Raw genomic sequence first — 17,636 nt, 5'->3', positions numbered from 1 at the left:
GTAACTGTGTACAGATGTTTGCAACTGCAATTAGTTGGGTTTATAAGCCCAGCGTCTTCACAGGGACGGTGCTGGTAAATAGATGAAAAATGGTGCACAATTTCATATTCATGAATGCTTTCCTACAAATAGTAGGAGTATCATGAGATGAAAAAAGGCACAACATTGGGTCTATGAGAGCGACACCAGATTGTAACATTACTTTTAATAGAAAAATGAAAAACAATTTTAAAATGTATGTATAATATATGTAATTTAATCTACTCATTTGTCCCCGCAGCACGGCGGTCTAGTGGTTAGCGCGCAGACCTCACAGCTAGGGTGTACCCCGCCTCTCGCCCGAAGACAGCTGGGATAGGCTCCAGCACCCCCGCGACCCTCGTGAAGAAAAAGCGGTAGAAAATGAATGAATGAATTTGTCCCCGCAAATCAACATTTTAGAAGTCGCTCATCTCTGTGGCCGCACTCACTCACTCACTCCCTCCAATCCCAAACATCCAATCACTGTTAGTATGCAAATGAGCCAGCACGCAACATGGACTATGTAGAAACAGAGAACGTGACCCATTACACAACTAATAATTAACAACAACTAAGACCAAAGATTAATATAACATTGGTTGTTAAAATCTGGCTGTAGCATATATTTTTTACTGTTCATTTTTTCTCAATGAGAATTAGGAGGAGATACCAAGATTTGGTGATGACATAGCATGAATGCAGGTTTATCACAAGTGCGATGCCTGGATTAGCCTGCTGCTGTGTTTAATGTGACTGTCAGGAACAGAGGTGGTCTACATGGTGATGTGCCTTGTGGCCTCTGATGCGCAGCCCAGTGGGCCCTGCGCATTTAAAGGCAATGACAGGCATTCATTTGATTGGTTAAGATTACACTTAGCTGTGTTAAACTCTCTCACGCCTTCTCTCCTTCCTCTTTGCCACTTGCGGTGGTGGGAGGGATGAAGGCGTGGGTGCGCTGCGCTGCGCCAGACTGTGCTGTCTCCAATCAGTCTAATTACACAGCATGACCAACAATATTGTTCGGTTTTTGTAACAAACCTCTGTGAGTAAGGTTGCGGGATAAAATTGAAAAAAATAGGCGTGCAAAACTTTGTTGTGTGATTTAAAATATATGTCTCTTCAACGTAATCATATTTTATTGATGGTGCGTAGTATTATTATACCAGCGGTTCGAGTGGCACTTTTGTGCAAGCTCCTCGCAGTTTGGTCACATTAAGGGGGAACTGCCACTGTAGCTACGAAGCTTAATATCCAAAGTGAAACTAACTTCACCACAGAACAACTCGGACATGTCTGCAAAAAACAGCAGAGTGGCAGCCAATCCTAATGCTGAAGATCAGTTTGGGACATCCCCATTTTTAAACATTTTAATCTTTTAAACTGACCAAAAAGAAAAGAAGATATCCCAATACAATGTGAAAACACCTTTAATTATCTCATATTAAAAGTAATTTGAAACGTGTATTGATTCCTCCTTGTCATGCGACATGTTTTCCTTGAGAAAATGCACCACAATTCAAAGGCTGAATATGAAGGCAAGACAATCATGCCAAAATTCACTATTGTGACACTAAACTGATGGCGAAAGCAAACTTTGAGCAAGAAGTTAAGGACACGGCAAAACCGAAACCAAAAGGCACAAGAAAAACAGAACTGAACAACAAAATGAGGCTAACACATACAGTGAATGATTACATAACTAAACTTAGTGTCCAACCTCAATAGATCTGCTCCTTGCAGCTCCCTCTGAACGCAGCATCATGAGTCCTCCAGAGGAATTATTTTTAAAAGGTGGCTAAATTGTGTAAAATATTGTTTTTTCTGTATTGTTCTTGATAAGCCAGGGGCTGGTCTAGTATTAGCCGGCTCTGCTGTGTTGATTAAAGGGCCACAAAAAAGCACAGAGCCTCCTCTATTTACCACTCAGCACCACACTCACAAACACACCCAGCTTCAGCTTTCTGTATTGTATGTGAACCCAAACCCTCCCCGCTCTCCCACCACCACCCCAAAAACACATTCTGCTCTTCTCTCTCAACTAATTCCACCCACCCGAATGGCGACAATGGCAGCATGTTTGTTTTGCATTGCTTTGTTTCTCATTGCCGTTCGTGACAATTCAGATCAGGCTAATGCACCCACAGAGAACATAAACACCCATCCATCCATTTTCTATGCCGCTCATCCTAACTAGGGTCGCATATATGCTGGATCCTATCCCAGCTGTATTCGGGCGAGAGGTGGGGTACACCCTGGAGTGGTCGCCAGCCAATCAAAGGGCACATATAGACAAACAACCATTCACACTCACATTCATACCTATGGACAATTTGGAGTTGCCAATTAACCTAGCATGTTTTTGGAAAGTGGGAGGAAATTGGAGTATCCGGAAAAAACCCACGCATGCACGGGGAGAACATGCCACACGGCAGAAGGTGAAATCGAACTTAGTTCTCCGAGCTGTGTGGCCTGCGCGCCAACTACTCGACCGCCGTGCAGCTACAGGTACATTTTGTTTGGACATATTTAATGAAAACAAAAAATAGATTGTCAGACTTTAATTCAATATCTGATATATTTAACTACGTAACTATCTAATTTCCATAGTTATCATGATAATAACCAAAATCACTTGACTTCTTACATGAACACCTACTATAGCATTATATGGCCAAAAAATGAAACACATATATGTATACATACATACACACACACACACACACACACACACACACAAGAGGTGCATGATACATGAAAATCACAGTGCGGTTCGGTAAGTTTGTGTTACGGTTTGATATGTAATAATATTCATTCATTCATTTTCTACCGAGGGTCGCGGGGGGTGCTGGAGCCTATCCCAGCTGTCTTCGGGCGAGAGGCGGGGTACACCCTGGATATGAATATAAAAATACATGTATCTGATGGCGATCCATGTGGCGCATTCTTAGTAAATATTACAAATAAATAAATATTACAAAGGCATTTTGTTTGTAATATCAAATAAGTTCACGAAATAATTCATGCTATATTTTGTACAGTACTATTGATATAAATGTATTCAATGTGAGTCACCTTGACCGAGAAATTCACATTTCAGTGTTCGCTTTAAGGGGGAGTTACATGTGCGCATACATGTTTTGACCATATTTTGACATATTTTTTATTTAGGTGTTTTGTTATTATCATTATCATATTATGGGTTATTTATGTACACCATGGAAAATTACAACCACCTTAATAAACGTTTTAATTTATTTTTTATTTAGGATTTTCATTTTTATTATCATTACTACCATTATCAATGTTATAATTCATTATTTATAATTTTTTTTTTTTTAGGTATGAGCCGCTATTCACCACTAAAATCTACAATATTATAAAGGTTAAAACATGCAATTAAAAGTTATGATCCCAAAAGCAAGCATATTGCAATACAATTGTCAAAAAAATTATATGGTCAAATGATTTTTGAAACTTTGTCAACATTTAAGTGAGTTAAAAAAAACAACTATTGTTTCCCAACATAAAATATGACAACTGACCTCTCTTTTGTTCGAATGCATTAGAATGTGTGCAATAGGGGTGAGGAGAATGCATGCTGTCATCAGAATCAACAGAAAGAGACGGCTGAATCAGGACCAGTCAGGTGCTTTCACTATCACACACACACACACACATGCACATAACTGCAGGACAATGGTAGAAAATAGAGCAACTTTTTATTTGGCTATCTTTGGAACACTTCTAAAATCTGGAATCTCAACAAGAGCGAAAGACCTGCTTTTTTTTGATTAATAGTGTAATGCATATTAGCACAGTTTCAAGGACTGAATAAGTTCATTTGCTCAACAAACAGAAAAAAGAGAACAACATTAGGCACAGCAGCATCCGCAATACAATGGCTACAAATCTATGATCCGCTATATTTGGACCTTGGCTAGAAACGGGTCCATGTGCTACAGTGATGTAGGGGGCAGAGAACACAAGAGGACAGACTACAAACTCCCGTCTGAAAGAAAAGCTATGTGTGTAGTCTATTTATTCAGACTGATGATTATTAGAACTCCATTGTGCTTTGTGCCTTTGGCGTCCTATTCTACAGCCATCTATTCATACTTCCTGACCCAGAATGATAAAAGTCTCATGCAAGTGGGCTGTTGCACCACACCCGAGGGCAAGAGCTTTACAATATGAATAATGTGAGATGAAGTTAGGCAACAAGGCAAAGTGTCTTTCAGGCCCGGACATCAAGTCTAATACCAGGTCACTCATAGATGGATGGATGGATGGATGGATGAGGGAAGCGATGCATGCACGCATGGATGATGTATCAGTGAATCAATGCATGAATCGATGCATGCATGGATTAATTTAACTTCCTTTACACATGATTGAGTTCGGGCACACTCACAGTGGGACATCCCCTCGCCTGCACTGACACTGCTCAGCATTCAGCAGGTAATTACACAATGTTGTATGACTGTAACCTTCATGACTTTATGGCTTATTTTAATCATTATGGTTACTTCTATTGTACAAGATGCAGATTGTCAATACTAACTCGCTAAGAATATGATGCATCCACATCAATTTCTTTACCTATTGTGCTACTCCAGAGCAGAAGCTACGTATCTCGTGAGTAATTTGTCTTCATACTAAACCTATAAGTGAATTAAAAACGTGGTGTAAATTCCAGACTACTGAATATAAGCGGCACCCACCAAATTTCAAGAAAAACATTTGTGTACACACGCTGTACTTGTATATAAAAAGAAGGTCTATGTTGTAACACAGGATATTCATTCATTCATTTTCTACCGCTTTTTCCTCAAGAGGGTCGCGGGGGTGCTGGAGCCTATCCCAGCTGTCTTCGGGGGAAAAGCGGGCTACACCCTGGACTGGTCGCCAGCCAATCACAGAGCACATATAGACAAACAACCATTCACACTCACATTCATGGAGAATTTGGAGTCGCCAATTAACCTAGCATGTTTTTGGAATGTGGGAGGAAACCGGAGTACCCGGAGAAAACCCACGCATGCACGGGCAGAACATGCAAACTCCACACAGAGATGGCCGAGGGTGGAATTGAACCCTGGTCTCCTAGCTGTGAGGTCTGCGCGCTAACCACTCGACCACAGTGCCGCCTAACACAAGATATTTATACAGAAAAACACGCTATAAACCTTGCAATCCTACCTCCACTTGGTGTTCCCAGTGGCACTCGTTAGCTTCAACAATTGAAACGCGTTTCATAGGTGTTCAACAGCTTCCGCGGTAAAGCAATCCAAGCAGAAGCTGTCGTCACGGCCGCCACATAAGACTTCAAAACGTGATATTAGCATCCGGAAATTCACTACTTCCTGATTCTACACTCCAGGCATCATGGGAAACTTTTTTCCAAAAATTAGCAACATCAAAATTTGAGACACAGGGTTCAAAGTGTGTGAAAAAAGTAGCGTCCTATAGTCTAGAATTAATGCTAACTTCGACTCTCTTGACTCTCGCCAATCAGGACACGTCACATTCATAGATGCTTGTAAATAACTAAACTCTTCCACATTAAGTAAGCATAACTACCAGGTGGCTTATACGCTGAAAGCGACAGTAATAACCAAGCAGTGTAGTGGTCTCATTGCTGAGATGTTAGTACTTTGGCTTTTATTTTCTATTACTGTTTCATGTAATTCAGTTTTAATTCTATATATTACGTCCTGAAAAAGTAATAACCGATTAACAACTGATGTGAAAAATGTTTTAAAATAAGAACAACGTGTAAGTGAGCCAGCGCTACACAGCGGATTGTGTTCTACTTTAGAATTTCCCCTGCACTGCGTCTTGGCATCATAATTAACTTATATTGGATTCAAAAAAACAAAAGAATCGCCTTTATGTTGTGGATGTGGCTGGGGTATACTGTATCATTAAGCGCCTCAGGTCTTATTTTACATATGGCCTGATTTTGGTGCCTAGTGTACAAACAAATCATTTTTCTTTCTCGGGAAAGAGCTCCCACACACATATATGCACACTCACAACTTGTGCTCAGTATAAATGGTCACAACACTTTGCTGGTCAGAAATAATAGTGTAATATACAGTAAATATAGATGTGATGAAGTGATTTTAGACAAAACTGAAGAATACAATGTGATATGTTTATGCACTTTTGTCTCTTGTCCTCAATTTGTTGCAAATATTTCATCAAAAGCAGGTCCTATCGAGAATTGAACACTTCCAAGAGTCCTACCAAAGACTTGACAATGGCACCCTCACGCTACCGTACACATGCCAACACGTGTGCCACCAGTACCCAAACAACCACATAGAAGCCGGACGCCAAATGTCTACACTTGCTATTAATGCGCTAGACAAATCCACACTGATCCACAGCCGTGGTTAGTGACTGAACCAGCAGAGGTACATTAGCATTCCGACAGGGTTTCAGACAAGACTGCACCAACTCCTTGCACAGCCAACGTGCAGCAGAGCATAACAACAGAAGGAAAGCAGAGTAGAGAGAGAGGAAGCAGCTTGACAGGTAGAAGGGACGCTTGGAGAGTTTCGGTGACAGAAAGTAGAAAGACAGAAATAAGAGATTATCAACAGCCAAAGATGATGAGAGCGACTGGGCTACCTTACTATTGAGTCTGGCCTTCCTTGCTTCTTGAGTTTTTCTTTCCCTTTTTTCTGCCGCTTGTCTTCTGCCCAGAGCGGAACCCATTTCACACATGGACACACTCTCCGTCACACACGCACTCCCGCAGGTCATCTATGGTCCGAATGCCAGAACATCATCCACATGGCCATGTCCGCTCTCCTTTTCCTCTTCTTCCACAGACCTGTTCCTACCCCCCTTGTCTCTCTTCCTCCCGCTCTCTCACTGGGCTTGTCAAAGTAGCACATGGACATTCACATGGTCTCACACACACACACACATACACACACACACTCACCCTAGGATGGACGCATGCGCTGCACAGGCGGAGAGATGGTGATGGTGAGGGGTGATTGTGCAGGAGGCTGGAGAGAACTGAGAGAGGGAGGCAAGGATGAGAGTGGGAGATAGCTGGAGAAGAGGGCGGGAAACATGAAGGAGGGGGGAATACATGAAATACTGTGAGGGAATCTCAAAAAGACAGAATAAGGCGGTGAGCGGGTATGGAAATGGCACCACTACCAAACGAACTAAAGGTCTCTTGAAGTTCTTTATTTTCATTCATTCATTCATTTTCTACCGCTTTTCCTCACGAGGGTCGCGGGGGTTGCTGGAGCCTATCCCAGCTGTCTTCGGGCGAGAGGCGGGGTACACCCTGTGCTGGTCGCCAGCCAATCACAGGGCACATATAGACAAACAACCATTCACACTCACATTCATACCTATGGACAATTTGGAGTGGCCAATTAACCTAGCATGTTTTTGGAATGTGGGAGGAGAAAACCCACACATGCACATGGAGAACATGCACACTCCACACAGAGATGGCCCCGGTTGGAATTGAACTCGGGTCTCCTAGCTGTGAGGCCTGCATGCTAACCACTCCACCGCCATGCAGCCTTATTATAACATTCATTCATTCATTCATTCATTCATTTTCTACCGCTTTTTCGTCACGAGGGTCGCAGGGGTGCTGGAGCCTATCCCAGCTGTCTTTGGGTGAGAGGCGGGGTACACCCTGGACTGGTCGCCAGCCAATCACAGCTTATTGTAACATATATTTAAAAATATTCATGGACAATTTGGAGTCGCCAATTAACCTAGCATGTTTTTGGAATGTAGGAGGAAACCGGAGTACCCGGAGAAAACCCACGCATGCACGGGGAGAACATGCAAACTCCACACAGAGATGGCCGAGGGTGGAATTGAACCCTGGTCTCCTAGCTGTGAGGTCTGCGCGCTAACCACTCGTCCGCCGTGCCGCCTAACACGGCATATTTATACAGAAAAACACACTATAAACCTTGCAATCCTACCTCCACTTGGTGTTCTCAGTGGCACTCGTTAGCTTCAACGACTGAAACGCGTTTCATAGGTGTTCAACAGCTTCCGCGGTAAAGCAATCCAAGCAGAAGCTGTCGTAACGTTTCATTTGTAGTAAGATTTGCCATATCTAAACACGGCCGCCGCATAAGACTTCAAAACGTGATATTAGAATCCGGAAATTCACTACTTCCTGATTCTGCACTCCAGGCATCATGGGAAACTTTTTTTTTCCATAAATTAGCAACGTCAAAATTTGAGACACAAGTGTGTGAAAAAAGTAGCCACCAATTAACCTAGAATGTTTTTGGAATGTGGGAGGAAACCGGAGTACCCGGAGAAAACCCACGCATGCACGGGGAGAACATGCAAACTCCACACTATGATGGCCGAGAGTGGAATTGAACTCGGGTCTCCTAGCTGTGAGGTCTGCGTGCTAACCACTCGATCGCCGTGCAGCCCGGTTCTTTATTTTAGTTTTCATAATAGTACAGTTCCCCCTTAGACAGAAACAACTTGGTATCATATTGAGCTGACTACAGTATTTTTCCAGAGAAAATAGTCTGAAATTGTGGGGGCTGTGTGGGGTGGGGCGTGCTTGTTGGTAGGAAGCAGTCCCTCACCTTTCATACATTCTCAGTGACCTTTACATGTAAACCTTGCATGCACATATGTATATATGCATGCAGACATGCATACATACACACCTACAGCGATACCTGTCCCATGCATACATAGTATATACAGTACGCACTCACAGTGCATATGTACTTCCCAACAAAGCTCTCTGATTTATTCATGGTATTGTCATGTTATTTTCTTTATTATAGTGACGGTGATGTCAGCAATAATATTACTTTAACAGTTATTGACAGTATGAACATAATTATTAATATTTTTTATTTATAATTATTAATATATTTACTATTAATATCCCCACTATTAAGTAAAACTGTCTCAGTACAGTGGCTATTGTTATTATTTTGTTGATAATATCTTTATGGCTACCATATACATTTGCCGATGTCGTCCTGTTGTTGTTGTCTCTCTCTGTATTGTGTTTGATTCTGTCTTAAAGGGATAGTTAGCATTTTTTTTTAACATGAAGTTGTATGACACCCCCATAAGCAGTGAAGTCTGTCCGATCGGATTTCAGTGCTGAGGAAAGTTACAGTTAAGTAAAGGTTTTGGCTTCTCAAAACAATATGTGTTCAAAAGCACAATCCTAACCTTCCCTTTAACAAGTATCTTTCCAAAATGAGTTTTGGAAAAAAAGCAAAGCGGTATAGTCCGATATTTATGGTCATCTTATATTTGAGTCAACATGTTAATTAACTTTAAAGAAAGAATAAAGACATTTACTGAAGTATCATTGTAAACTATTGACTATTATAACATTGTTATTCATGTTGCATTGTGTGTACTCCATAGAAGCCACTTGTGATAATGTCCTGTGTCATTTCACATACACAATAAACTCCACACCACACCATACAATGGTGTGTTTGATGACGCAGGAATTTTCATTCATACAATCGGTTTCTTACAACAGTGAAGCATGTGGGAGGAATAGCATTACCAAACGAGTCAATTAGAATATTGTCTTTTGGAACTTGGCACTGTTAAATTGTTTATTTATGCGCTGACTCATATAAGAGAGGGCCAATTAATGCAAGCACAGCAAATAACCATAGCATGTATTGCCAGGCTGAGGCAGCTTTCATGACCATGTTACCAAATAGTGCGTTACTAAAGGCCCTCTACATTATATGGCCCTACACTTCTCCAACTACCCCCTTCCTATCATCCAAAGCCACAACGCTGAGGCTTTTATGCATGCTTCTATACACACACTTACTAACGATCTAGAGGAGATACATTAAACCTTGTTGGCACATTAAACCTTGCTTTTCTATGCTGGAACTCGGATTAATCACAGAGCAGAAAACACGGAGCACGGTTTTGCTAAATTGTTCTCCTCAAATGACTCAAATTGGTCTGCACATGCTCCATGCGGTCAGCGTCCATTGGTAAATCAGGACAGCAGCAGGGCGAGGAGGGTAGGGAAAAAAAATCCTATTAATTATGACCTCATTGTGAACTTTGGCCTGCGGCAAATAAATTCCATGCTAGCAAAGTAGGCTAATGCTTGAATTCGGACAAGCTGGATGGACGGCAAATACTGACACATTCATTTCTTAAGTGTCAAACCAGTGACTTTCAAGAAAAATGTGAAGTCATTTTTTTAATATTTTTATAATTTTTAATATTATTGACTTTAATATAAGGGTAAAAAGAAGTTAACCACTGTATAAAATAAGTAAAACAGCATACTTACTACTCACAAAGCTTGTAAAAATGTGCTGTTTGAGCCCTTAGCCATGTAACTTTCAGCTAAAAGCTACTTATGGCGGCATGATAAAAATTATTTGCATAATATTTTATTGCATTACATGACCAGTGCGGCCCTTAACTCCATGCCTCATAATAATTCCATTTCGGTTTCTATGGTGATCTGGTCTGAACTAGTGGTCTGAACTGAGGCATATTTCTTCATTACATTTTGGAAAAAATGCATACAACTTTTGAAGCAATCGACCATCCATCCATTTTCTACCGCTTATCCTCACGAGGGTCGCGGGCATGCTGGAGCCTATCCCAGTTGTCTTCAAGCGAGAGGCGGGGTACACCCTGGACTGGTCACCAGCCAATCACAGGGCACATATAGACAAATAACCATTCACACTCACATTCATACCTATGGACAATTTGGAGTCGCCAATTAACCTAGCATGTTTTTGGAATGTGGGAGGAAACCGGAGTACCAGGAGAAAACCCGCGCATGCACGGGCAGAACATGCAAACTCCACACAGAGATGCCTGAGGGTGGAATCAAACTCGGGTCTCCTAGCTGTGAGGCCTGTGCGCTATCCAATGGGGATAGCGTGCAGCCAAATGGGCCAATGGGGCATCATTTAAAAGGGAAATAAAAAGGCTTTATTTACAAAGGTATATAATGTACTGTACAGTATGTATTTTGGCATTGTAAAGATGGGCATCAATGGGATAATGAGGTTAACACGCTTGCCTCACAGTCGTGAGATCCGGTTGGAGTTTCTTTTGAGCAGAGGCAGTAATAATGACTCTCTTTGATTTAAACAAAAAAGTCTGGAAAATGTTGACATTGTTTGCACTATGTGTCAGTCTTACATAGATAAATAAAAAAATAAAAAATAAACAAACACACACATAAATAAAAAATAAATAAATAAAAAGATTAAAAAAAATAATAATAAATTCATCCATCCATACATACATACATACATACATACATACACACATACATGAATAAATAAATAAATAAATACATAAATAAAAAAAGCCAAGCAGCTAAATTTTTATATTAGTGATTGGTAAAATATTGGTATATATATATTGGTGAAATTTAACTGTCTCTTCCATTACAGTCAAACTTCATTTTTCAAACATTATCTTGATTTTTGTGCATAATAACAACATTGTATATAACAAACTAGTCCGTCTGTTATGTACTAATCATTCCACGGAAGCATGTGCGCTAACAAAGTACCCAACATGTTGCTGATTCACTGTCTGTGCATTTTTTATTGGGTGTGATTGTGAAGTAACACACCATGTGTCAGAACAAAGTCATGTACCATAAATGTGCAATTCAGCAATAAAGCAAAAAAAATGGTGTTAAATGTCCACGTATTCGTTTGTATATAATAATGTAATTATTTCATTTTTTCTTGCATCTAAAAATATTATTGTGATTTATTTTTGTTCATGTCTGTGTGTGGCATTTACATAATTTCCTGTGGAAAAAAAATGCTTCAGTTTTTGCACATTTAGGTTTTCGTTGAACGTTTTAGAACAAAAACTTATGGAACTGTTACAAACATACATGCATGTTTGGCTTGAAATACTGACAAATAAATAATACCAACGAGTACCAACGAGCATAGTAATATTTATAATGGATCAACTTGTTTCACATCTTTGTAGTGCACCAAGCTTGTAAAACTGCATGCCTGCACAGTGGAACATGGGATTGTTGGTACGGAAGATGGTCCAATGCACAGCTGACGCTCCACATCTTTCTGGTCTGTTTATTCATAACTCGACAATATCGTAATGCAGCAATACTCTCAGATAGCCACGCATGAAATATTACCATCTACTGAGGGTACAAACCAAGGTATGGATGTACAGTACAGTACATTGGCTTGTGTTGAGTTGACTACATTCAGCCTATATTTTGAATTATGAATTATAGAATGCACAGTATTGAAAATACATCCCCAAAAAAAAACATCTATTGTCTGCAGACACATGTAAAAATAGCACAAGACCTAAAACTGAACTCAAATGGTCTCTTTCAAGGAACACATTTGAATAATATACATAGCAAACATCCCACTCACAGCTGCCACACACAATAGATATAGCTTGAGGGGCTGATCTTTCCCATTAGGGAATAAATGTTCTGCAGTGTCTTTTAGTGTGTGTTGAAAGGTGCTACTTTTCTTTAGTCTGTTTTAAAAGTTTAAGTCAAAACCGTATACTGTTGAATGTATTACTGTGACAATTAGTAGTAGCAGGCTGCAGAAATATGAATAATTCATAAGAGCCTTTTTAGTAAAAAAAAATGGACGTTTCACCTGTTTGCTCAGCATGGCATTCTTAATGGAATATAATTTGGACTCTTTAAGGAGCAAAATTTTAAAATATGGGCTTGTCATTTAGTAGGACTGCCCTCTCCACACACATTTATTATTTTATATATCTGTCCACGACCTGGCCCCGCTGAGACAATCTCTCCGACCATCTGTCCTGACTTGACGTCTATAAAACCAGCATTACCCTGTCGTGCCTTCTAAAAAGGTTGAACTAAAATGTCCTTGTCTACTGTGTCTGTTCATCCATCCATCCATTTTCTATACCGCTCATCCTCATAAGAGTCGTGGGTATGCTGGAGCCTATCCTAGCTGTCTTCAGGCAAGAGGCGGGGTACACCCTGGACTGGTCGCCAGCCAATCACAGGGCACATGTAGACAAACAACCATTCACACTCACATTCATAAACACTTCAAATGATTCTGGATGAGTGTGGGGCCGATGGATGCCGACCACCTCTTAAAAGTTCCTCCATCTGCCTCGAATAAATGATGCCAACATTCAAACGTGTTGCTTGCATTATATCCAGCGTCTTCCGTGTTATATTGGTTGTGAGATGCTGATAGCAATTTTGGCAAATTTTGGCTACTGGTTGGTTGAAGCTTTAATGACAAATGCAAAGATAATACTGTAAATTCCGGACTATGAGCCGCTACTTTTTTCCAAAACTTTCAACCCTGCGGCTTATTCAGTGATGCGGCCAATTTATGTAATTTTTCTAACGGCCGCCAGGGGCTCTCAAGTAGAAAAAGGTAAGATTAAGACCGGTGGAATATATGCATCGAGGAAGACTTGCAACTTCTTGTCTTGTGCATAAATTAAATTAGCGTGAACATACCCTCATCATGGAAAATGCAAAAAGAAAGGCATATGACACAGCTTTCAAGCTAAAAGCAATCGAGCTGTCCGAAGAAGGAAACAGAGCTGCTGCACGTAAACTTGGCATAAACGAATCGATGGTGAGACGCTGGAAACGACACTAAGGAAAATGACTTCGATGGCTTCAGTTCAAAGGAGGAAGATGAAGACGGCTTGCCGTGATTTTTACCAGTATGTTCTTTTACCAGACCTGTTATACTGTGTTGCTATTGTGTTGCTAGCGTGTTGTTACCATGTTGCTACCGTTTTACTGCCGCGTCACAGGCACCGTTTGTGAAGAAAGTTATATTGAAGTTTATATTTTTCCTCACGAGGGTCGCAGGGGGTGCTGGAGCCTATCCCAGATGTCTTGGGGCGAGAGGCGGGGTACACCCTGGACTGGTCGCCAGCCAATCACAGGGCACATATAGACAAACAACCATTCACACTCACATTCATACCTATGGACAATTTGGAGTCGCCAATTAACCTAGCATGTTTTTGGAATGTGGGAGGAAACCGGAATACCTGGAGAAAACCCACGCATGCATGGGGAGAACATGCAAACTCCACACAGAGATGGCCGAGGGTGGAATTGAACCCTGGTCTCCTAGCTGTGAGGTCTCGACCGCCGTGCCGCCCTGTTATTATTATTGTTAAGTTATATTATTAAAACTTTAAAAACTCTCTCTGTGTACCGTCTTTCTTTGTAAATATGTTTACATGTTTTAATGTGGGCACATGCGGCTTATATACAGGTGCGGCTTGTGTATGTACAAAATCGGTGTTCCTCCAAAAATGTAGTGGGTGAGGCTTATAATCAGGTGCGCTCTATAGTCCGGGATTTACGGTACATGAATTTCACTTCAACATTTTTATACACCAAAAGCGTAAAAAAGTGAACTACTAAATAGTGGTTAATAGCAATTATAGATTCTGGTATATAAAATCTCTATAAAATCCTTCTGTTCACCTACAAGTCTATCCATAACCTTGTCCCCCCCCTTACCTCTCTGACCTCATCCACATTCTCAAGCCATCCCGTTCCCTCAGATCTTCCGCGTCCCTCCATCTCACTGTACCCTCTGCACGTCTTAGCACTATGGGGAGCAGAGCTTTCAGCCGCTCTGCTCCCCAACTCTGGAACTCATTGCCACCAGACCTCCGAAACTCTGCCACCCTTCCCATCTTCAAATCCAAACTCAAAACTCATCTGTTCAAACTTGCCTATTCCCTTTAACTGCTTCACATGGTCCCCCCTCTCCCCCGATTTATTGTATGTTCTTATTTATTGTATGTTGTCTTTTATCTTGTATTTTATATTGTTGTTTTTGATCTTCTGTACAGTGACCTTGGGTGTCCTGAAAGGCGCTTTTAAATAAAATGTATTATTATTATTATTATTATAATCTTATTCTGCTTTTGACACTCTTGCTTGTTCTTTTGGAATAAGTGTTTTTTTTTGTGACCTTAGATGTGAATTGAGTAACCTCAGGACCATTCAACCTTAGCCATTCCAGTTGGAACCATCTTCTAAGTTCCTCTTTCCCTTGGTGAAACGTGTAAGTATGAGTATGGTGAGTCTATTCCCAGCCAGAGAGTTTTCTATTCTGCATCTCCTCATTATGTTAACGAGACCGTGGCTCAGTGATTGACGCTTTTATAATAGCTGCTTGGTCTTACCTTTGTGTGGAGCTTAGACAGCTGCTTTTCATCTAAGTAGGACTGAGTGTAGACACGTCTTTTGTAGCGGAACTGAAACAAAATGGGGAAAAAAAAACAATCAGGGGATAAGTCATCACGGTTTGTACTTCATAAACAATGATGGCTTTAATAGTGGGTTACTTAGAATTAAAAGAGGGGAACAGTCAAAATGGAATGTTTTGATAATCTAAGCATGATTTTACAAAAGCATGAACAACACAAAGAATCTCGTTTCCACTTTGAAACACAAGCAAACGCTCCATGGAACAAATGGTGGCGTTGAGCTAATCTCATCCTGTCCGTCATCACGCAGCCTCGGGGAATAACTGCGGGTCAATCAATGACACGCACAGCGCTACAACACTGTAACAGTTGTAAACAGACAAGACAGCCCGGATACCAATTCAGCCTGAGAAGAAGCTTTTTGCAACTACAGTTATGAAATATAAAAAGCAGAAACAGAACAATCCCTATTCTCAACATAAATGACAAGGTCTTGCTCCTTGCATATATTTTGACAAATTTTAATGACATATGGCTTCAAGCATTACTAAAAATGATGGCTGCTGTAGTGCGATTGTCATGGCGCTCATGTTACTACCATCGTTCCTCTCCAGGAGGGACTTTCTCAAACTGCTGTTCCATAATCATCTGTCAATCAAAACAGGAAGCTTTCACAAGGCAGCGGCAATAATTGTGGGGGCTGCCTGCAAAAACATCATAACATATGCACAGCATTTATAGTACTATGTGTGAATAAACATCCTCCTCGTGTAGTGGGGTGTTGTCATGGCATGGCATATCTTTGCTGGAGACAAGGAGTTGTCCAAATTGACTTATATAACACAAAATATGTCATATATATGTCATATATCATATGGAGGTCTGAATCAAAATTGCCAGAATTTACACTTACATTTTCCATTGTTGGATCTTAAGGAGGTTCAAGTAGAGCTTCAACACCCCCCAAATGGGAATGTACTTTAAGAAGCAATTGATTTTATTTATTTTACTTTATTATTAAAGTAAAATAGGCTGTTCATTAGTTGATAAAAAGTTCAAGACTACAGCCTTTAAAAGCCAAAATGTAGCAAAAATGTGGATTCAGTGTTATCTGTACACACTGTCATTATTTAAAAAAAAAAAAAAGCTTTCTCTCTTTGAATGTGGTTGGATTGTTGAGCTGTACATGGAGGGCCTCTTGGACGGATTAAGACATTAAGTCATTTTATACTTTTTTTTTTTTTAAAGATACTGCCAGTTATGCACCAAAAAAGTGAAGTTGTAGACCCCAGAAAATGTAACCGGCGCTGCACGGAAAAATCCCATTGTCTATTTGTCAAGATATGGGACGACTGAGTGCAGCATGATTGTGGATACGTGGAGATGTTGCAAGGGGCATAACTGAAGGCCCTCATCCGTGTGGTGAGGACTGGCTTTTTTCAACAGGACAATGCTGTAGTTCACAATGCTTGCCTAACGAAGGACTTCTTCCAGAGGAATAACTTCACTCTTTTGGACCATCCTGCGTGTTCCCCTGATCGAAATCCTATTGATAACATGGGGATGGATGGCAAAGAACATTTTCAAAAATGTTCCTGGCAGTAGATGCCCTCAGTGAAGCCATCTTTACCTGGAACAACAACACTGGCATCATACATGACCAAACCAATTTTTGAGGATTAGTTTTTGAATAATGGTGCAGCTACTTATGACTGTGTCCTTTTTTTTTTAAACATTTTAGTTCTATTTTAGGGGAGATTTTTTTCACAAGTTTTTTTACGCTAAAGAATTTTTCTCAAATCCCATTCCTTCTTTTTCCATTTTGAAGCTCAATTTAGAACATCCTTAAAATCAGTGCAAAATACATTCATTCATTCATTTTCTACCGCTTTTTCCTCACCATGGTCGCGGAGGTGCTGGAGCCTATCCCAGCTGTCTTGGGGCGAGAGGCGGGGTACACCCTGGACTGGTCACCAGCCAATCACAGAGCACATATAGACAAACAACCATTCATACTCACATTCATACCTATGGACAATTTGGAGTCGCCAATTAACCTAGCATGTTTCTGTCTCTGTACTTTTTGGCAAAATCCAGCCTGGCCTTCCTATTATTTTTGCATCTTTTAATGTACATACTTTTGTTCATAAAGTCTTCTGCAATCCGTAGATGCTGATACCTTCACTCCTGCCCTCTGGAGGTTGTTGCTGACCTCACCAAGAGTCGTTTTAGTGTCTTTCTTGAGAGCTCTCGTTATGTTCCTGTGGTCAACTGCTGTTGTTTTCCTTGGTCTACCCATTCAACGTCTGTTACTTAGTTCACCCGTGGTTTCTTTCTTCTTCAGGACATTCCAAATGGTTGTACTGGCTATG

The 17,636-nt window shown here is 40.7% G+C and overlaps 1 protein-coding gene across 22 annotated transcripts in view; it reads right to left on the bottom strand.

Annotated features, from left to right (window-relative positions):
• The window catches only part of shank3a (SH3 and multiple ankyrin repeat domains 3a), a 237,474-nt gene that overhangs the window by 111,956 nt on the left and 107,882 nt on the right, over positions 1–17,636 (bottom strand). For 17 of the 22 annotated variants that reach the window (XR_009130085.2, XM_078790453.1, XM_078790463.1 and 14 more), the window contains one exon: positions 15,241–15,312. Coding sequence is in view for 18 of the 22 variants with exons in the window: in XM_078790453.1 (XP_078646579.1) it covers positions 15,241–15,312 (72 nt within the window). In the remaining 4 variants the exon portion in view is untranslated. The other 5 variants (XM_058074744.2, XM_058074745.2, XM_058074741.2 and 2 more) reach the window with 5 other exon arrangements.

This window comes from Doryrhamphus excisus, linkage group LG1, assembly GCF_037039965.1.
Source record: "Doryrhamphus excisus strain RoL-2023G ecotype Guam linkage group LG1, RoL_Dexc_Guam_v1.1, whole genome shotgun sequence".
NCBI lineage: Eukaryota > Metazoa > Chordata > Actinopteri > Syngnathiformes > Syngnathidae > Doryrhamphus > Doryrhamphus excisus.
The sequence above is the reverse complement of the archived record's forward strand: the minus strand, read 5'-3'. Positions and strand labels throughout refer to the sequence as shown.